Source organism: Sparus aurata, chromosome 10 (genome assembly GCF_900880675.1).
Source record: "Sparus aurata chromosome 10, fSpaAur1.1, whole genome shotgun sequence".
In the NCBI taxonomy this organism is placed as follows: Eukaryota; Metazoa; Chordata; class Actinopteri; order Spariformes; family Sparidae; genus Sparus; species Sparus aurata.
In genome coordinates this window covers 32,792,865-32,815,406 of record NC_044196.1, presented here as the reverse complement: position 1 = coordinate 32,815,406, position 22,542 = coordinate 32,792,865, and the positions used below count along the sequence as shown (strand labels likewise).

The 22,542-nt window shown below is 45.6% G+C and overlaps 1 protein-coding gene across 10 annotated transcripts in view; it reads left to right on the top strand.

The window, feature by feature from the left end:
• Window positions 1-21,751, top strand: part of ppargc1a (peroxisome proliferator-activated receptor gamma, coactivator 1 alpha) — a 259,379-nt gene extending 237,628 nt beyond the window's left edge. For 3 of the 10 annotated variants that reach the window (XM_030431386.1, XM_030431388.1, XM_030431390.1), the window contains exons 3-12: window positions 354-548; window positions 1,529-1,654; window positions 2,794-3,386; window positions 5,302-5,375; window positions 9,178-10,402; window positions 12,667-12,759; window positions 13,746-13,866; window positions 15,742-15,863; window positions 16,161-16,312; window positions 19,049-21,751. In XM_030431386.1, the coding sequence (XP_030287246.1) occupies window positions 354-548; window positions 1,529-1,654; window positions 2,794-3,386; window positions 5,302-5,375; window positions 9,178-10,402; window positions 12,667-12,759; window positions 13,746-13,866; window positions 15,742-15,863; window positions 16,161-16,312; window positions 19,049-19,152 (2,805 nt within the window). In that variant the 3' untranslated portion in view covers window positions 19,153-21,751. Of the gene's footprint in view, window positions 1-353; window positions 549-1,528; window positions 1,655-2,793; window positions 4,133-5,041; window positions 5,088-5,301; window positions 5,376-9,177; window positions 10,403-12,666; window positions 12,760-13,745; window positions 13,867-15,741; window positions 15,864-16,160; window positions 16,313-19,048 lie in introns of all 10 variants that reach the window. The other 7 variants (XM_030431392.1, XM_030431394.1, XM_030431391.1 and 4 more) reach the window with 4 other exon arrangements.
• The last annotated feature ends 791 nt before the right edge of the window (window positions 21,752-22,542 follow it).

Below are 22,542 nucleotides of genomic sequence, written 5' to 3'. Positions count from 1 at the left end.
TAGATACTTGCTACTTGTCAGCCCTGGTAATGGGTTTCTTGGGGGAGATATTATTTTGGTCCAGTAAGCTGCGTGCTTAAAATATGAGTGACAGGCTTGACTCACTTGCACAGGGAGAGAATTTTGTTTTTTAAAAAGGCTGCCAGAATAGAGCCAGCTCTGCTACTGCACAAAAAAAAAAAAAATCTTCCCACTCCATTAACAATGAAAGGGCTGCATGCAACCACCCACCACCTTTACTTCTCTGGAAGAAAAAAAAAAGAGATGCAACTTCTCCTGACTAAAATGTCCTATTTTTTTTCTGTCTCTCTGTTTTTCCATGTCTGTCTTCCCCCCTTTTTCCCCCTCCTAAGAAGATAGATGAAGAAAATGAGGCCAACTTGCTGGCAGTGCTTACAGAGACCCTGGACAGCATCCCGGTGGATGAGGACGGATTGCCTTCGTTTGAGGCCCTGGCAGATGGGGACGTGACCAATGCCAGTGACCGGAGCTGTCCCTCCTCCCCTGACGGCTCGCCACGCACCCCAGAGCCCGAGGAGCCTTCTCTGGTAAGACAGACAGCTCTCGCTCCCATCATCACCACTCCAGGGTCTCAACATATGTCATTCCTTAGACATGACCTCCAACCCTGTTGCTTTTCTGCCAATCCATGGCAGACACCAGATAAGACTCTTTAACAACTCTGGGCACCGAAAGTGGCCGTTCGTGTGTTAGACTTCTGTATTTGGCAGCGACCGATCCGCAGTCTGCCACATTTGCCACAATGTGTTCACTGTATGTGTAGCGAGCGCAATCAGAGATGCAGATGCAGGGAGGAGGGAAGTAAATGGAATGGATCAGTGTGTTCGCTGCTCAGTGCTAATTACATAACAGTGCTATTGTGGTGGCAATTCAATGATACGAACACTGTGGTGGGGCCAGCTACGTTTGACACCGTGCCACGGGCCCTGAAATCAAGCCGGCACGTAATGAAAGTAAGGGGAAAAAAGAAATCCATCTCATCTCGTCTCCTCTCAGTGGGTCTCGGCTAATCCCCCTGTGCCCGAGTCATCTTTTTTGGCAAAAAGACAGGCCTCTCAATGAGAAGTCAGCTTACCTTTGTGCTGTTATTTTTGCACGCAACCATACCATCTGGGCTTCTCTCTAGCTTAAAGGCTTTGACCTAAAATGTTATGTTATGTTCAGTTATAGTCCGTTTTATTCCATGCCGGTTTCTTCCAAATGACCTTTAGCCACATGCCCGAGACTGTTTACTCAATCACATTAGAGAAGCCCGGCTGTGTGTACACGAAAAACACCTGCACGGGAGAAAGACGACTCGTCCTGTCACATGCTTCAAAAAAAAACTCTAATCTGTGAAATGCGCTCGTGATTTTATCTTTCCTGACTGCAGCATTGGTCTCCTTTTGGTTTTACAGCTACAAAGCACGGGGTGTTTAATTGAAAGAAACAGTTAATTTGCACAACCCACACTCACTTCCCTCCTCCTTTTTCCACTGTCCCCTGTTCGGTTTGGGTCCAATCGCAGCTGAAGAAGCTCCTTCTGGCACCCGCAAACTCCCAGCTCAGCTATAATCAATACACAGGTGGCAAGGCACAGAACCATGCAGCCAGCAGCAACCACCGGATCAGACCACCACCTGCCGTCGTCAAGGTAGGGACACACACACACACACACACACACACACACACACAATACAAGCACTGCCTTGCTCCCTATTTCACTCCAGTTCGCACATTTTTTTGTTAGTGTTTGTTTATCTCTCCCTCTCTCTGTTCGTGCCCCTCGTCTTGTTTCTCGCTCGCTCTCCCTCCCTCTCGCACTTTTCTTGTTTTGGTGGCCGCCTTTAGAAGATGTTAGACTACTGCTCCAGTCTACTATCCCAGGGGGCCATCTCGTAATGAAAACAGGCTGATTGCTGTTGGGCTTTCCAGGCGAGGCATCGGCACCGTTGTCTCATTAGCTCCACCACTTATCCGCCTTGGTATGGTGCCTGTTGAAAAAAAATAAATAAAAAAGATAGCGACAGGCACTCTCGCGGCGAGATTGATGCCTTGAGACGACAAGATCAAAATATCAGTCCTGATGTTCTCATTAGATGATTCTCAAAAGGACTTTTTGGGGGGGGTGGGGTGGATTGAGATAAAATGTCGTCATTGTAAGTATGATATGTGTATGAGCTTGAATAGAATTGGAGTACCAGTAATCTGTTCATGTATAGCATGATATATGCAGCTCATAGCGCTTGATCATTTGCTCTTGTTTGAGGAAAATGTCTGAAATCTCTATTCGTCTTGCTTTCCCTGGAGCTTAAAATCCTCTGAATGCAAAAAGCATCTGAATGTGATCATATTGTATTGTAAACACACACACACACACACACACACACAGATCTGTGTGCGTTGTGCGTACTATGTTTGCACATGGAGTGCGTCAACCTTCCTCACAGATTCTATTTTCATACTGTGCCTTTGAGTCATCCATTTCTGGAGCACAGCGAATGAGGACTCCCGGAGGACATGGTGCGCGTACAGAGTAGCACGATGGCGCTAGGAGGGCCACGCAATTAAGATGATGGGCGGACCGCACTCCCAACATTGCCTCCTAGATAGTTGGGCAACTGCTGTGCTCAGGCTGTCTGATTCTTTCAGTTTCCCTCTGTCTGCTGTTATTTGTGTGCCCAATAAAGCCCGTCTCCCACAACTGGATCAGCTTGACTAAACTAAAAACACTAAGCAAAACTTTTTATTCAAGCAAACCCAATCATTTTCTCTCTCTCTCTCTCTCTACAGACGGAGAGCCCCTGGAATGGCAAAGCAAGAGGGGGCTCCAGCCAACAGAACCGCCCGGTGAGGCGGCCTTGCACTGAGCTGCTGAAATACCTGACAGCCACTGATGACATCCTGCTCCACACCAAAGCCAGTGAAGCCAAGAGCACCTGGGGGGGTGCCGGTAGCAGAGACAAGAGTGGCCTGGGTCTTGGCGCGTCTTCCTCCTCCTCCTCGCCGTCCTCGTCATCCACCTCCTCGTTCTCCTCCCTCTCTTCCACCACGTCTTCCACTTCCTCAACCGCCTCCAAGAAGAAGTCAGCTGTACCATCTCAACAACAGCAGCAGCAGCAGCAGCAGCAGCCGCCGCAGCAGCATCACCAGCGAGGTGAGAGCCGGGCTGCAGGCGAGTGTAGTGTGGCTGGTGTTGGGGCTGGGAAGTGGCAGCGTTGCAGTCACGATGACGGGTTTGAGGAGTCGGAGGGTGCCTCTATCCCTGTCGGCCACAGAACCTCCACCTGCGGCCATGCCCGCCCCAAACTGGAGCACGGGCCGCCCAGTGAAGAAGGAAGGCCGCCAGGCGATGTGGGCCGCCTGGCCGCCGCTAGGTTTATTAGGTATATGCATTCTTATTCCCTCCCTCCCCGAGAGGTGAGTCACAGCTGTGAGCATTGCCGAGAGGCTGCGGGCGCCACTCAGGCTAGTGAGGGCTTTGGCAGGCAAGGCCGTAGTAACAGTAACGGTGCCAGCCGTGCACCACGTAGGCACATCACAGTGACTATTAGGAAAAGAGATGAGAAGCCGGGGCACCCCTTACTTAGCCAGCTGCTCACCTCCAAACAGAGGCCTGCTCAGTATCGAGCCTATTCACTCCCACCTAAGATCAGCCCTTTACCCAGCACTCTGAGCAAATCAGCAGGTAAGAGGTCTGAGAGCCCCGCCCAGGCTGTTTCTAAGGGGGAGGAGGAAGAGTTGGGAGGGACCACTGATTGTAGAACCCGGGCAGTAAGTGAGGTCGAAGAGCCTGACTCAGGGTCCCTGTTGTCACCGCTCGCCTTCGACCTAGAGAGCTGGGTTAGCCAGCCAGACTCAGGGCTAGACCTGGGCTTCGGACTAGAGCTGGGGTGGCTAAACCATGGGGAGGATGTTGACCATGATGATGATGATGGTGTTGATGATGATGATGATGATGACCATGTCACGGGCAGCCCTGCAGCGGTGCTCTCACAAGGCCCAGCAAGCCCACTCTTCCCAGATACTAGAAATGCAGAGCCCGCCCCTCCCTTCATCATACAAGGGCAAGGGCACCCACACAGGCAGGCACTCAGCGAGCACCCCGGCGACCAGGGCCACCTGTTGTTAGGTAATCATGACTGCATCCCCCCCACTGGCCTTATCTCTGCTCTCTTTTCTCCCTCTCCTGCTCTAACCACTTCCCAGTTTGACTTCACAACTAACACCTATTCTAATCCGAATCTAACAGTCATTCTGAGGGCATAAAAAAAAAAAAACAGCGACAAGCCTGCTAGCCAATGCTTTTTGCTAGTCCCAGAGGCATTCTTTTAAATTTAGATAGAGTTTTCAAAAAAAAAAAGGAGGGGGTGGGAAAAGGGGCGAGCCTTGTCTTGCTACTGTACGCCTTGAATTCATAAAGTCGACCCTTGGACCATCTTTGGCTGATTGAGCTGAGTGTGCTGAATATGTACATTTAGACTCCGAGCCCGGGCGTTGCTCTTTAGCGTCGCGCTACTAAAGCCACGTTCCCTTAGCTGGAGCGCAAGTCGGCCAGAGCCTCGGGCAACTGCACAAGCTTCCTTGACTCTCCTTTCTTCCTTCTTTTTCTCCCCTCCTCTGCTGTTGGTGCATGCGTCTATGACTTTATTGTCCAGGGAGGGGCTCACCCACTGTCATGTGTCTTGTTTGTGGCATCGTCTCGCTATGTCTTTATTCCATTTTCGATCTATTTGTTGTCTTGAGCGGGGTATGTCTGTGTCTAGACACCTGTGAAATACGCACCATCACTTCATCCTGCCTCACAGAGTGAACAGTCTATCTTAAGAGAGTAAATTCTTAAAACGGGGTCAATCTAAAACAGATATGGTTTGCACTATAGCGTCCATTGAAAGACTTTAATGGGTGTTTTCTTTTAGTAATAATTGCATTAATGAGCCAATTTGAGAGTAAGTGTTGCAGAATGTGGACCTGTTCTCTTCTGCTCGTCTGAGTGTGATACCTAGATCAATAATTACCCATGCTCCTTTGTGTTCTGCAGCCAAACCAACCACCTTGCCACTTCCTTTGACCCCAGAGTCTCCAAAGTAAGTGTGAGAAGTTTTTCCACATTATTCCAGGCAGAAAGCAACAACAAACTACAGAAAAGAACAAGCAAAGCCAAAGAAAATCATATAGACTAGAATCCAAAATTGAGGCATTTGTTGTGACTCATTTCCATTTCTTAAATCACAAAAGCATTTGAGAGTCCTACTTTCACCTGAGGGGTAAAATCTTGCGATGTCTTTTTTTGTCTTGCAGTGACCACAAGGGATCACCGTTTGAGAACAAAACCATTGAACGCACATTAAGTGTGGAGATTGCTGGAACCCCAGGTAAGAACCCTTGTCTGATTATTCAAAACACACAAGTTATCTTTTATAAAATCAAACACTAGCCAGTGTGAATTCTCCCCTCCCTGTCGCAGCGAGTAACGGGTTAACTCTCGCTCCAACGTCTTGATCGCCCCATCACAGTTCAGAGTTCAAGGTGAAGGCATAGGAGAACATTTTTATGTGCCTGAGTATTGATTAGGCTTTCCAATCTCTTCAGGGTTTATTAGCACCCCCTCCCCTGTTACTGAAGAGTTAATATGCCTTTCCTCATCCTCTATCAGATCCTAATGCTCTCTGACTGACAGCTTACTTAGCCAGACATCATAGGAAAATTGAAATGGCGGTATTGTTGCTTTAATTGGTTTTGCAGTGTAATTCGGTTTTGCTCGTATGATCTGTGCCTTCCTTTCCTTTGGTCCCTAGACATGCAAGCAATTAGATCAGCTGACCTGTGGCGTAATTTTCCAATGTTAAAGGTGTACTGTGTAGTTTCGGGGAAGAAATTGTAATCAGGAGCGAAATATCTGCATTGAGTCATTCATTTTTTGTTTATTCAGTAATGGAAATCATAAATATTTCTGTGTGAAAATATTAAAATCCCGAGTTTTAGTTTCTTCTCAAAAACAGCGTAATGCTCCTTTAAGGCTTGCATGCAAAAGCCCATGTGAGGGGCCCTTTCAGCATCATTATTGACATCATCCTTTTGTGTTATTGAGTCATAATTAACTACATCAGATGAAAGCTATAGGCAAAAGGTAATGAGAAGACAAAAATGAGGAGAATGTCAGTGAAAGCTGCGGTATTACCCTCTCTTTCTCTGTCTTCCTCTATGCAAATGATGTCAGTAATTACCCCCTCCTACCCCAGATTAATCATCTAAGGTCAATAAAAACAAAATGGCTGCCCTTTAGCCTCTCACAGTGTGCTCGGGCCCCTTCAGGTATTCATTTACCAGCAAGGGAAATGGTCCTCATGCATGCCTTCTACTGAGCTCTCATGGGGGATGGAAATCTGCGGCACATCAGACCGCGTTTGGTCTCCCTCTGTCGCCCTGACCTTGGTCGAAGTGCTGTTTAACCCTTTTGTGTAGTTAAGCTCTCAGGGTCAGAGGGGAGGCCTGTCGAGACCTAAAGAAGGGAAGAGCAGGGCCGCTTAAGCTCTGGGGGCAATCCAGCACAGTTAATATTTCTTCCTGTTTTACTGCACGTGGGTGAGTTTATTGACCCGTGGCCAAATCTCGGCGTCCGTTCCGTTCCACCGCTTTCATTTTGCAAGCGCTGGTCGCATAAAGCCGTTCACCTGACTTCACCGCAAAATTTAGGATTGAATATTAGCAGGGAAGTCATTAGTCCGCGTTACTGAGCCCCTTCCCTGCTTTGGGGATTAGCTTTTGAGTCTCGTGCTGCATGAGGCCGATGGATATAGATCCCAGTTAAGTTGAGGTGAAAGCTTTTAGGTCTGGCGTTACACGTCCTCAGCAGATTTAGAGTTACGTTCCGCTACAGCAGAGATTATCACGGTGCTACTGATAAACAGATGAAAGTTAGCCAGGTGGGCGGCATGTTAGTAACTTTCCATGAATCGCTGCCAGTAACATATTATTTTATTGCCATGAGTTGTAGTAGTAGTGGTTACTCAGTTAACATACACCTGTATATCTTTACTGAGCCACTGGACTGAATAAACTCATTTATAAAAAACGCTAGAAGAGCAACATCACAACAACAACAGTTGGTATTTTTACCTTTATAGATATCATAAATATTCTCACGCTGGGTTTGAATCTCTTCCCCAGAAATAATAAGTGCCCTTTAATGCTAAATGAAAGCAGCGACTGCGGCTGTTGGCTGCATGTTTTCAGGTAACAGTCAGAGCTCCGATCGGCAGCGAGCCCCCCTGGGATCTGATTGTTCTGGCCTAATCTCTGCCAAGCTAATAGATTTACCCTGTGCTGCCGTGTTGTCTTTAATTACTGTATCTCATGACACTGGGGTGGTCTGTGTGTTGCTATTTGCATGGCTTACTGCCGGATCAACTCTTTAAGCACCGACTTGTTATTCACTCTGAGGTCTCTGGAAAAAAAAAAAAAAAAAAAAAGATTATAAAACCCTCCGCTTTCTCTCCATCTCGCTCACTTCGCTCCGTCGTTTTCTCTCCGGTGGCCACATGATTGGTGTTTGTGTCTGCGGATCATCCATCACCAGCGAGTTTGACTGAGAGGCACATATTTATCTAATTCTGATTTATTTCACCCCCATCGCTAATGGCTCCTAGTTTATGACCCCACGCGCACATTGTTTTGGACAGATGGCGTTTCATTGGTGGAAACAGAAGTTCCTCGGGCTTTGTGTAGCAGCCACCCTCCCTCTCTCCGCTCTCCTTCTCATAGCTCATTTCATCGGCGTAATGCATATATGTGTTTATGTCTGCACTGCATCCCTATCAGACCTGAGAGACGGAAGAGCGGAAGGCTTGAAGTCCTACTTCCAGACACATCCAGATAATAAGTAGGATGATAAGATGGATCAGGCATTCCAAACACAGCGAGTGGTTTCATACACTTGCATATTTATGTATCAGACTCCCACACTCCCTTTGCCAAGCTGTCTTCCCCGTGCACACTCTAACACTGATACTAATAGGTGTCATTTGGTGCAATTCACCAGCAAGGGAAGAATGATGTGCATTATAAGAAAAGCAAAGAAGAGGGGAGAGCGTAGGTGTTTCAAAGTGCCTGAGTTTGACTCCAGTGAGAGACTGTTAGTGACAAGTGTGTGTGTGGTGTGTGTGTGTGTGTGTGGGCACATTTGTTCTGCGCGAGACAGAAACAGGATAGGATGTGGAGAGACGGAAAGTGAGAAATAGAGATTGATCCAGGGAAGATGGCAGACAGGAAGAGGGAGGAAAAAAAAAAGGCGGAGAATGCAAGACTAAAGGAGAGGAGGAAAGCGAGAATGAGAGTAATGGCGGCGGCTGTTTGTGTGAGTGCATTAACAATGCTATAAAGTGGGCTCATCTCAGGACTTCCCATATAACTGCCATCTGTCTGGTTGTAAATCTGTAGGAGGCGGGGGGAGAGGATGGGGTTAGGGTGGGGGTGGTAGTCGGCATAAGCAGTAAGGACATGCCATCTGAGAAGACTGACAACCCATTCGCCAAGTACTTCCTGTGCTTCCATGACATGGCAGACATCTCGCCCTGGCAACATTAAGAGCAGCGACATGTCCTTCTGCAGCAAAAAGAAAGATGGTGGTGGATAATCTTGAAACATGTGCGCCATCGTGTCGTTTTTTTGTTTTTTTTTTCCCCTCTCAGACTGATAAAAAAAAAAAGGTCTTGGTTTTTATTCAGATGAATTGGCTGCTGTCCAGTGCAGACATTTACGTGAGGCAGGCGGAGATATGATACATGTACTTTAATTTTTTTCATCAGATGCCTTACGTTTGTCCTCTACGGGGTTTGGTGTTGTGTGTGTGTTTTTATTTTTTTCATGAAAAGGGATCTTTCCAAGGTCAGAGAGGAAGGGGATGGCAAGTCATCCGTATTACAGCGCCACCATATTAAGTTACACCAAGCATTACATTAATCTGTCAAGATTGCAATAAAATAGAGATCAGGATTAGGCCAAGTGAAAGTGAATATTTTAATCAGGCATGTATCTGTGTCCACTGTCCATAAACCGACCCGCGGGTTTATAGATGAGTGAGGGGAGGAGGGCGAGGGGGATATTTGGGGAGGTTTGCATTATGATTCCATTCCAGTTTTATCACCCCCACCAACCTCTTGCTTCTCCCCTCTGCAGGTCTGACACCACCTACCACGCCCCCACACAAAGCCAGTCAAGAGAATCCTTTCAAAGCATCGCTCAAAACCAAGTTGTCTTCATGTTCCTCCTCAGCCTTGGCATGCAAAAGAGCCAGGCTGGGCGAGTTGGGCCCCGGCGCTCTGGCCCCGGCCTCAGGTGCCTCAGGCGGGGGCCCCACAAGGAAGGGTCCCGAACAGACTGAGCTCTATGCCCAGCTGAGCAAAGCGTCCACCGCCCTCCCTTACTCCGCCACCCAACACACAGTGGGGGGTGGCCTTGAGGAGCATCGCGGCACTGGGAACAATAAGCGGGCGGCATCCCGTGGCTACAGTGACCATGACTATTGCCAGGCATCAGCTAGCACTAAGAAGGATGGCGGCACAGCCACTGTTACCATGACTACAGCAGCGATGAAGGCTACCTCAGGTGCCACTGCTGCTTCCGTGCCTACTGCAGGCAAAGTGGAGGACAGGCATGTCGAATGTAAGGACTCAGCCATGCCACTGTCCTCTTCATCACCTTCATCTACTTGTTCTCCATTATCAGCTTCATCTGGTCCTCTGGCTAAGCAGCAGAATTTCACCTCTGTGGATGGAAAAGCAGCCTGGGTCCAGGAGTTGGGGAAGCAGACCCTTACTCAAACCACCCAGAACCCAGAGGCCACTACTGACGGGGACCAACATCATCTTTCTGCCACCAGCCGAAAGCTCCTGTGTGACAAGGAGATCAGAGCAGAACTCAATAAGCACTTTGGCCACCCCTTACACGCCCTTTACAGCCAGGGTGGCCAGGAGAAAGAACCAGGCAGCAAGGCGAACAAGGCTGCAGCCCCGAAGTCCCTTGTGGAGGAGGATGGCTGCTACTCCCAGAAGCTGCCTGGCTCCAGCTACCTGCACCCAGGCTTCCTGCCCTTCCACGAAGAGCTGGAGCTGGGCGAGGGCCGTGAGAGTCGCTTCCTCTACCCGTGGGAGGGCACCCCGCTGGACCTACTTTTTGACTGCCCCCCCTGCTCTCCCTCCTGTTCCCCACCATCCAGCTGCTCCCCTTCGCGAGGCTCCATCTCCCCACCGTCCTCCCTCCTCCTTTCGCCCAGTAGGCCTTTCTGCTGGACCAGCAGCGGCTCCCGCTCCCGCTCTCGTTCCCACTCCGGCTCCCGCAGCTCCTCCTCGCACTACCGGAGGCGCTCTCTCTCCAGCTCACCTGACAGACGCCCCTCCTCCTGGTAAGTCATCTCTGTCTCCCACACACACACACACACAGCCTGTCTTGGCTTACCCTGGGCTGCTCCCCACCTACACAGTTCAAACAGAGCTTGGTCCTGGCAGGGGTTCTAGATGAGGTGTGTAAAACAGGCCTGATCAGACGTCAGACCCTGGTGTCAGACAGGACTGGAGACTCAGCATGGGTTCTTGGCATCCTGCTAGTTTTAGCCTAGCCTGGACCGAATGCAAAACAGATCTGGCGAGTCAAAAGTGTTGGCTTTTTGGTTTAAAGGCTGCATTACAGTGAAGTGATGTCATTCTCTGAACTTACCAGACTGTCTTTATCCACTCAGTTTCTCTATCTGCATTACTGATGATTATTTATCAATAATCTCAGTGTAAATATTAAGTGAAAGTACCAACAGTCATCCCTACAATATTTTCACAATACTGATGTTGAGATATTTGGTAAAAAATATTAAGATTATACTTGCATTCAAGTGATTTTAAAAAAAGATTTCAAATAATAGATATATATATCATCTATGCTGTTTTGGGGAAGAGAAAGATCTTCACTGACTGACAAAATCACGTTGTTTTCACGACTGAATAAACTGAATTTGAAAAATTACAACACAGTTTCATGCTGTTTAACTTTGTTTATATGTGGCGGACCCTGCCACCTTTCTAGCTTCAAACGGTGTGACTTTATTTTCCTCTGAGAGCATCTTTGTTGCTCAGTTACGTGGAAAAAAAACCCCTATATTTCTGAGTTTGTATTATGACCTCATTAATATTGTAAATATAAAAATTCAGAGTTCACAGTTCCTCTGCAGAACTACACAGTGCTCCTTTTAAATCCCTCTCACTCAGCCCAACAATCCAACCAAACCGTCTGCAGTTGTTTAACTAACTGAATTCTGGCTGTCGGAACAGGTGGCCCCTCAGTTCCAACGAACTGACAAGGGGGAAAAAGGGTTGGTTCAATGGTGCGATCTCCCTAAAACAACACACAGTGAACAAAAAAAAGAAGAACCGGGACAGGAAACGTGCCAGAGGCACTGGACTTTTGAACAGTATGAGTTTTAATCTCTAGGCAGGGAGTTTTATTTGAGTGTCTTCCTCACGCTCACCCCCCTTCCTCGGTCGCTCCCTCACAAGCTCCTGTTTTGTGTTTGATGCCGGGGCTATTGTTTTAAGCAGCAGCTGTTGTTTTTACTGAGTGGCAAACCCTCCTCTTTTACATCCCCAGAGATGAAAGCCAAATCCAGGCTGTGGGAATGTAGTCTCAAAAAGCCCTCTCAAAAGAGACGCGTATCATCATAGATCTGTGTGAGAACTACATTTCCCATGCTTCCCTTTGATCAGAGCCGAGGGGTTTTCTGTTGGCTTTTTTTTTTTTCTTCTTTTTGGTAGAAGAAGAGATCCAAAGACGAGATACTGAGGAGGATGTGAGGAAACTCAGTTTGTCAGTAGTAGTTCATTGAGAGGCTGGGACTCCACTGCAGTGACTCAGTTTGTTTGCCTGATTACTTAAAGGTCAGTTTACTCCACGGAGCCAATAGAATCACTTTATTCTGTTCGGGCCCTTGTTCTTCACTCTCCACCAACTTGCTCACAAATTATACAGTAATAGTCTCAAGGCATTCGATCAGAATCTGACACTGACAAGCTTTCTGAAAGCGGCAGGACAAGAAGCTCGTTATATTTTCATGCGCGAAAAGATAAATAGCAGCAAGTAAAAAAAAAAAAATGTTTCAAGTTTCGCAGAGTGTGATCCTCGATGTTTCCAAACTGGCATTCCTTTGCTTCTCTGAGCTTCCCAAACTTCTCTCCCTCCATAATTCAGCGATCCTTCTTCAGCAGCATTTCAATAATTAAGCATCAGAAGCTTACAGTGTGCAGAGGTACAAGCTCCACAGTCAGGCCACCGGGGCATACAGTATCGACCGTTCACCTCATGCAACATAGATAGCAGGCGCATGTATATGCTGGCTCAGGTGTGTATGAAGGTTCGTCGGAAACCGTGCACACTTTCTGTGGTCAAGGGTTAAAGTGGGAGGAGGCTGAGGGAATTCTTTTATCTGGAATTAACCCAGTTTCTAACGTCTAAATGGGCCTGGTGAATATCAAAGAAGTTCATTTGGTTCCCCAAGAACGAATTCACCAAAGTGTCACAAGCTTTTAGAAGACAACAGTGACTTTTTAAAGTGTTAGATGAGCAACATTCTGAAGTTAAAATCTTTTCATATTTTAACATTTCCTGTTTTTTTCCCCCCCACAGGTCCCGTCACAACACAGACCCAAGCACTTTTCGTTCCAGGACTCACAAGAGCCCCCACCCTCAGTCTCGATCTCCTCTCAGCCGCAGGCCAAGGTGATTTTTTATTTTTTTTAAATGAATTATTTAACCTGCAATTTTGTATGTCATTAACCTTTGTTTAGTCGCATACTTCAGGTTGGGACACGTGTTTATTCTTAGCGACTGCCTGGGAGAATTCAAAAGGCCTGTTTAGCGTTATGCAAGGAAGGATGGCTGAAGTGAAAAACAGTGCAACTTTTTTTCCTGTCATCGCTCAGAAAAAGTTTGATCTCTCTGTGATTCCCTCTCCACATCCAGATCGAAGCTTTTCCGCGGTCCACACGGGGACCTCGTGACAAACATTCGGGGCGAATATGTTTAATTGATCATGTTTTATTGGACTAGTGACAAAAGAATCCCAAATCATACTGATGCACGCTCAAACTTCACTCATGATTTGACGCTCCCAGCTGTATGATGACGCTTTTTCAACTTGGTGCCTCTGTAGTTTTCCATAAGCCACTGCAGAGGGGACCGTTTCATATGCAGAGAAGTACTGACACAGTGCAGAAAGAGGGAGAGAGGGAGGGAGGGAGGGAGGGAGACTGACACCATCTCAGTGCTCCGAGCTGATTTGGCACCCACGGGCCTAATGACACCAGACAAGCCCGAGAGTCGCTCATCAGTCGAAAACTTAACGGACACGTCTTACGCCAGTCTGGGGTGGGGGAGAAAGTTGCACTTTTCCTTCTTGATGAAGCCCTAACTAAGCAGAAAGTAATGACATGTGAAGTTGTGCTGACAGTTGCAGCTGCCTGGCTCCCCAACCGCGCCGCTCGCCGGCACTCCCGCGGGTCCATCCTGCGGGCTCCGTAATCATAGCGACGGCGAAGAGACGTCTTATTAACATGTCTCTTTCCTTTCCTTTGCAACCATCAGTGGTGAGGAAACAGTAGTCCTCGGCGACGGCTGGGAATTGTTCTTCACAGGCGTCAACGGCAAGGGTGAATTTAAAAGGACGAGCCTGGACGCTGATGTCATGCGTATCCTTTCCTCCACAGGTATGACAGCTACGAGGAGTACCAGCACGAGAGGCTGAAGAGGGAGGAGTACCGCCGGGACTACGAGAAGCGGGAGTTTGAAAGGGCCGAGCAGAGAGAGAGGCAAAAGCAAAAAGCAATAGTGAGTCAACCGACAGAAAACGCCATCTAATTTCCTCTTCGTCTTTCAATGCTTGACTTTACTCCTGCTGACGCTGATAAGAGAACATATGCAATCACCGCTGTGGCACATGTACAAATCCTGCAAACGCGCAGAAACCTCCCACAGACACACACACATTACCGAGGATGAGACAGCCTGCAGCCGAGTGTGCCATGTGCCACAGTGTCTCCCCGCTGAAAGAATACATACAAAGTGAGTTCCTGAATGATTCAGGCGACAGGCCCTTCCTCTTTATCTCCGGGTTGTGTATTTTTAACGTCTCTGTCGTCTGGAAACACTGTCGCCTCTTATTAATCACACCACAGGGGTAAAATGCAAAAATAGTGGAAAATGGCAACTAAGGAGAGCAAGATGGCGGAAAGGGCAAAAAAGGAAACGGACACTGATTCTCTTGAGCTCTTTTCCTTTTTCTGTATCCGTTTCAAAATTCCGCCTGATGCAGTGAATATCACATGTCTGCCATATCTCCGCTCTCCATGTCTCAGTGTGAAATTACTCAGGTTTCCAGCGGGGTAGCGCTACTACCACCCGTTGATAAAGCGCACATTAAGTGATGCAGGAATGCAAACCTGGCTTGGCACGCATACATTTTCAGAGATGGAGAGACAAACAATTACGAGCAGTGCAGCTCGAGCTGTCAAACAAGGTTTGGGAGGCCAGGGACGTGCGAGCGTCTGCTTCTGTCTGCCTGTCTGTGTGTCTGTCTCTCACTCTCTGTTTGTGCCTCATTCTCTCACTCACACACACACACACATACACACACACACCCACACACAGGCAGCCCTCCGGGTGCCATCAAGAAAAGGCCGCCTATTTATCAGTTGTCAGCAACTAAAGTCCTAATTCAGCAAATACTTTTTTTGTCTCTAACAATACGTGAGCATTAAAGGGAGTGGACAAAGCATAAAAACAGTCATCTGTAGTTAATTTGTAATTTTTTTTGTAGCTACTTTATATAAGTCTAACGGGGCAAAGGTACACTTTGAGTTTAGTGCCCGGCCACTGATTTACATACATGTCCCCAAACCCTCCAGACAGCACTCAACATTTGAACGGGCCTCAGTGGACTCGGCCCAGTAATGGCAAGTAAATGAATGAATAAATAAATAATACAAGTGATACTCTGTAGCCCCAGGCTTGTGCTGTATTATATGATTAGCAGATGCAATTAAATTACTCAAAAGCTGTAATTGCAGCCTGCTGCAGCATGTTCCTAAATTATTCCACTATGACCCGCGCGTCCTCTGAGGTTCAAGGAAATCCATGTTTTTCTGCCCTGTGGCTCACCTCTTAACGCTCCCTCTCTCTTGGCAATGAATACACTCACGATATTAACAGACCTCTCATTTAGCAGCCATGCATACTTTGCTGTGTACTGTGAATTTGACTCCCATGTTGAGAGAAAGAAACAGGCGTGTTGTTTTTTTTCCTGATCCCTGGCTGAGTCACCCCTCGCAGCTTTATTTTTAGAAAAGAAGAAGCAGCCCCAAACTTAAGACATGGCATCATTTGATAAAAATCACTCTGCCTCTGGTTGATGAGTTGCAGAGAGAAAAAGGAATTGTAGTGCCAAGGAAGACTGAGGGCGCTCTATCTGCAACTCTATCAGATAAGGGGGAAGCAAGGCGAACCAATCACAGAGGAACACAACAGGCAGGCAGACGAGAGGGACAAAAAGAAACCGCGGCTTAAAGTCAGCTGCAGTATCCACAGGAGTGATCAAGACCAATTCATTAGGGCTCGGTGAAGAGAAAGGGTGGGAGGGGAAAAGGAAAAACAAACCCCCCCCTTTTAATCTGCTTCCTTCGCTCTGTCTTTCCTCTTAACGAGCAGGAGGAGAGACGGGTGGTGTACGTGGGGCGACTGAGGTCCGACTGCACCCGGACAGAGTTGAAGCGCCGCTTTGAAGTCTTTGGCGAAATTGAAGAATGTGCAGTGAACTTGAGGGACGATGGGTAAGGCCTCAGGACTCTCTGTGCATGTGTCTAATATTAGTGTAGCAGCACTGCTGTAACTGTTGATCTTAAAGCAAAGGAAAGTCTTGAAGGTCTCAGACAAAGACGGAGCTTTTTGTAGTCTCAGAGTGTCTCCCAATCCATCTAGTTGTGGGCCTACAGAGCCCCAAAGATACACTTTTATTGATTCTCTTTTGCATATAAATAGCGTGATCGTCATCTAAGACAAGGCCCCATGTTCAGTTATTATTGCCCCCACAGCTCCACTCTGACGTATCATTTTCTATTCTTGACCAGGGACAATTTTGGCTTCATCACATACCGCTACACTTGCGACGCCTTCGCCGCCCTTGAGAACGGACACACCTTACGCAGGTCAAACGAGCCTCAGTTCGAGCTGTGCTTTGGCGGGCAAAAGCAGTTCTGCAAATCACATTACACAGACTTGGGTAAGTGCAGCTTTGTTCTCTCCATCAGCCCCCTGCAGTCATGCAGTATATTTGTGTAGCTGCGAGGTCTGTCAGGGAAAAGAGGAAAAAAAACGGGGGGAGGGGGATCAGACAGAGAAAGTGATGTTTTCAGATCAAAAGAGAGCCATCGTTGTGCTTGTAGGCATTTATGTCCACCAGCCATTTGTGGCTCAAAAGGGCAAAGAGAGTTCAGAGGTCAGCCTGTGAACATACAACAAGAATAAGGCTCCATTTCCCTCCTGCCAGCAGCTGTAGCGTCTTAAAGAAAACGAGGCGCACTCACTCATTACTCACGTGGATGCTTGTTTTGTACTTTGTCGAAAAATGAAACGCAAGACGAGATAGCACTTAAAAGCAGCTGTGCAGCTGCTGTGTACAAGATGAGTTTCCATCCGCCGCTGGATATGTGTACGCGTGGGTGTGGGAATCACTTTTAAGAGGCATGGGGAAGAGGAGAGATGAAATTACGGGGGGAGAAGAAAGTGAAAAAAAAACAAAAACAAGGAGAGGTGAGGAAGAGGAAGGTGGGAGCAAGGTGAAGTCCCAGCAACCCCTCCTCCCTCTGGAGCCAGGTTCCATCTGTTGCCAGCTGTTGTCGGCGCTGAGAGGAGGTAGAGTTTTGATGTGGCACGTAGAGGCCGGTCATTTACATAAGAGGGCGGGGCCACGGCGGGAGCGCACCTACTTATCCCCACTTATTCATACTCAGCGCCGTTGTTGGGAGTCAGGGGGTTGTTGCCATAGCAGAACTCATCTAACGTAAGTGATTCCTCCGAGCAAACACGCACGTGTGAAGCCGATGTAAGTACATGGCTTCTACATTGATCAGAGGCATAAATCTCAGATAGGAATGTGTACTCGCACGGATGCAGCCGAGGGTTGAGTGACGCGCGCGATAAATAATGCAAGATATGAATGAAATCGAGGCTTTTTTCCCTCTGGCATGATGCCCCACTTCATGACGTGAGGGGAAGCAGAGGACTTTCTTCTCTTCCGTTAGTTGCATTTGTTTAGACAATGGAGCGGCCATGTTGAAATGGCATGCGTGGCTCTGTACACGTAAAAGCCTCGTTCAAAGGGAAAAAAAATACAATGATGCAAATCAAAGACCCATGAAAACATCGTTATGAATATTTGATCCCATATTTTCCAATAGTTCTTCCTAAATCCTACCGATGGACCTTTAAGCGAACGGACCCCATTATGTTAAGTGCTGCACATCAACAAAAGCTAATCTCCTCCGCTCTGTGATGACATGATGGTTATTGACTCTTGCATGCGCGGCTAGTTTTTATTTACCAGCAGAATGTGAGGTCAAGAATGCATAACGTGCCGCTGCAGGAGGGTCAACAGGTCAGCGCAGAGAAAAGGAGCACTTTCCTCAATAAATGAAGCAGTTACTATACATTTTCAAAGCACATGCTCCGAGCCATCAGCTTTTAAAGAGAGGACATGATGAGAAATTGACACACAGAGAAACAGTTGCTAATCCCGGAGCCTTGAGGATAGACATTATGCTGAGATTGACTAATCAGTCTACTGAAATGGAAAGGCCTTCATTCGACCGCCTCTTTGTCAGGAACAGGCTATTTTGGTCTGATAGCACAGGGTTAAGAGATTGAGAGGACGGGAGGATCTTATAATAGTGTGGTATCCAAACCTCGCCCCCGTCTTCTCAATCTTGCGGGCGCTCGCTTCTTATTTTTTTCTCTTTTTTTTTGTTTTCGGAGACACTGTCCATTAGTTTTAAGTAGAGCACCGGGGTATTTTTCATCCCTCAAGGTGCGCAGTGTGACACAATCCAGCCCTTGGCCATTGCATTAGATCACGACTGGCGTCTTCCAGCTGCCATGGTCATACCCATTTCTCAAAGCTCTCCGAGTGTGCTGCTGGGCCCTTTGGGGGCCCCATTTGTGAAGCTGTCTGTTGGCAGAGATAAGATACTCTTTATGTATTATCAGGCTGATCAGGAAAAATAGGACACATGAGAGATGGACAGACAGAAGGATTTGCTTTCGCGCGTGTTGCTTCAGAGTAAAAAAAAAAGGCTCTTTTTTATGGACTCAGTATTTTTGGAAGGTTTTTGTCATGTTATTCATCGTTTTGCGGGAAAAACTAGACTAAATAATGAAAGCCAAAGATGGGAAATAATAGTTTTCTTTCCCAGGAAGATCAAAAACATCTACTGCTCAACAGAATAATAAAACCAGATAGGTGACGATTTAAAGAAGCACCGTTTAGTTTGGAGAAAGAATTTTAATATTTACAATATTAACGAGGTAATAATACAAACTCAGATGTATTTATTTTTTCCATAGCTGAATAAACACGCTGTTCTCAGAGGAAGATACGGTTGTAGCCAGAAAGGTGGCAGGGTCCGCCACATATAAACAAAGTAACTCATTACTTAGTGCACCTTTAAAGGAGAAACCAACACAGACCTCCCATCAGTGTTCATCGTTTTCATTCTCATCAAACCTTTCACTGAGTCCTCACGTCCTGTTTAAAAGCATCTGCCTTTTTCTTTTTCGTTTTTTTTGTTCCTTTAATTTGTCACCCACCTATCAAACATTAACACCGAGCCGTACATGACTTCTAGCGATAGTGGCTGAAGGCAGAATGTTCTGCGATGTGAGCCTCTTGTTTTATGTGGAATTTCAAAGAAACCCTGCTCAGCTCCACCACTGACCACAATCCTTTTATTGCCGCTTCCAGACTCCCATTCGGACGACTTTGATCCAGCCTCCACAAAAAGCAAGTATGACTCCATGGATTTTGACAGCTTGCTGAGGGAGGCCCAGCGCAGCCTGAGAAGGTAACCAGTTCAGTGGCACCTGCTGTCTGTCACACAGAGGGACTCCTGATACCTCACTGTTGTTTCTCGCTCCTTTGACGACGAGACTACCAGAAGTTTTACACTCTATGTCATAGAGTATATAAGAATAAGTCTATAGACCTATATCAATATAAATGAATATATCAAAAATAAAGTTTACATGAACATAGCTGCTGAAGAAGCTGGGAAGAGACAATGCATTCTGGGAAAGCCAGTGAACCCTCAGAACCTGGTGCAAAGGTTTGGTGCACTCTACTGCTGTACAACCATCGATGAAAGAAGAAAAGAACAAACTTTCATGATTTCTTTTTTTTTTTTTTTTTTTTTTTCTCCAAGCACTACAAGGCCCACAATTCTTTGGGAGTGAAAACATGCAGCTTGTTCAGCCAGATTTGTTTTTCTTTTGCTGTTGATTTTCTTTTCTGTTTGTTTTTTCCCTCAAATCTGGTGTTTGGATCTAGTGTTACATTACAAACCAGAGTATAGGGAATTGTATCTTGGAGGTAAAAATTCTCAAGGTAACATTGTTGTCTACATTTTAAGAAGAAATGTAGCCGTGTATTTACAAATACTATAAAAAGGAATATTTTTATTTTATGTACATATCGGATAAAGTTCTTTATTTGTTACAGCTATGCACTGTAAAATGCAGCCTTTTTTAAAAATGAGGAGAAAATTTCTTAATTCAGAATGTCGATCTGTAGTCATTACAATACTGTAAAACATATTGTACACCTACATGATGTTTAGAAGACATGATATGATTGTAAAAAAAAAAAAGAGAAAAAAGATGTGTCCGATTGCTCATTTTGAGGGAGCATGTGAACAAACGTCCTTTTTTAAGTTATTTTGTCGGGGGGAAAAAACAAGTCACCCATGTATAGTTTTATCTGTTTATAAAGTTTCTCAATCAGTGTTTTTGCTTATACAACCAGTGTAAAATGCATTTTTAACGTGTTTTTCATGATTGTAAAAAAAGGTACCCCATTTTTTAATAATTATTTCCGAAGCAATCAGTATATATATACAGTATATATATTTATATATATACATATATATATATAAAACTCAGTTTGATTTCATTGCTTTGTATGGTTCTGGTTTTGATTACCTTCAGTGAAAGAGAATGCAGCATTCAAATCATTTCAATCAGTCCAAACACATATTTATCTATTTATTTTAATATTTGAATCAAGAATATTTATGGGCTCCATTCTGACGTGGCGTACCTCATGAGATTTATTTACTGTTTATGTCGTCCTTTCGATTTGTGTTATTTAACTTGCAATCACTAGACAGGGTGTACAATAAATGCTTTGGTGGGGATAATATATTACCTTCTATGCCTTTCCAAAACAATCAAAACATTCAGCTAATCACTCCAGCAGTCAGCCCTCCTACATCATTTTAGTGATTTCTGTCTCCACCATCCGTCACATCTGCAGCGTGCCGCTGTCTTTTTTTCTTTCCACACAGAAGCAGAAACATGAAGCAATAAAATGATTTAGCAGGAATTTTGTTGTACCACTGTAAACACTTGTTATCATCGCTCCACTCACGCTTGATTATGTGAATGCCAAACAAAAGTTTACAATTTCCTTTTCCTGAATTTTTTAAAGATCTTGTATTTGATGTACTATATATATAAATATATATATATATATATAAAATGATGATACTACTAATATTATTCACAATAATTACAAGATGATTAATAATAATAACAATGATAATAATATAAATGAAAGAAAAAACTATATAAAAAGCAATAAATTATTTTTCAGAGTTGTATTTTAGCTCCTATTGTTGTGTGATTTTTGGACTTGACCCATTACCCAGTCGCTGGTAGCTAGGATGACCCCATTCCAGTAATCTCGCCATTTCATCATCGTGACATCACCCCGTGCGGTAAACACTTGATCGTCACCTGCTCTCACGTGCTGCTCTTCCCTTTAAGATGTAATTGAGTCTATGTGATTGTAATGCACGCATTACTTTGTGACATCTGTGCAAACGTGACTCTTAACTCCGCCCTGTGTGTAGAAGAAGAAAAAAAACGAAAAAAAAAAAAAAATGTGTCGAGTTGAAACCTGTTTGTTGTGTAGTGCATGGCTATTCCAGGATGACAGTCGGTGCGGCGCATACCACTTTGGATATCTGCCTCTCAGCTGTCTTAACTGGCAGATTTTAAATGACATTCTATAAGCCTAGAGAAAAACTACTCAACATTGTATCGCATGCCGCACCACTTTCCATCACCAACCCCTCCACCGCGGCCGCCTCCCCCTCCTCCCGCTCACAGTCCAGATATCACAGCGCCGTCGACATGACATAAAAGGTAACCTTGCGGTTTCTGGTTCAATTAATATCCCGTTTCGAGCGCCAGCCAAGTAATGAGAGAGCCGGCTTCCATCACAGGAAGGGGAAAAAAAAAAAAAATCTTTTTTTGTATGAAAGCTTTGCTGATCACAGGCTCCCTTTCATGGAGTTTGACTGTGGAGACAAGAAGCGGCTAATTTTCGTGATGCAAAGAGGCTAAAATTGGTTGAAAAGAAGGAATAAAAAAAACGAGAAAAAAAAAACCCCTTTACCTGTGTTTTAACATTGTTTTACTTTCTTGCTGTCTGTATAGCGTTTGGGTAATGGTGTCGTGTCCCATTTGATAGATGTGGCTTTAATCATTGTAATAAAAAAAAAATAAAAAAAATGCTTTGTAAATTGCCTAGAGTAGCAATATATTATAACACCTTATGGTTCAAATTTCAACTGTGGCGGACTTTTTAATAATGTGACCTACTGAGGACTTTGCCACTGCTTAAACGTTTGTTGGGTAATCATGTTTCTTTTGGAAGGACAATATGTGTACGAGCAAATGTATGTATGTATGTATGTATGCGTGATTTTGGGCAGGTGTGTGTTTGTTTCTGGAGGTCTGTGTGTGTGTGTGTGTGTGTGTGTGTGTGGAGGGGGGGTCGGGGGTTTCGCTGTGGGTTGTTACCTGTTTGTGTCCTATCCACGTTGCCTTCTGCCAAGTCCTTACCAATGCCTTTGTGGTTCTACCTATTGTACGACTTTCTTGTGAATTTCATTTTTTATGTGCAATTCTCATCAGCCTCACCATGCCAATAAAGGGAAATGTGTTTGAAAAAAAGAAGAAAAAAACAAAAAAAAAAGAAAACCTTTCTTTCTTTCCGTGGCTCCCCCCTATTATCCCCCCTTTTTCCCTGTGATGAATGTCCCTTCATCAAGCGCTGTTGTACCACTTTCAGTCAGCGCCGCGGAATGATTATGATTTGTGCTCTCTCTGATTACTATCAAGGAGACATCCTTGAAGTTTTTTAAGAAGGGAGATTTAAAAAGTTACGGGAAAAAA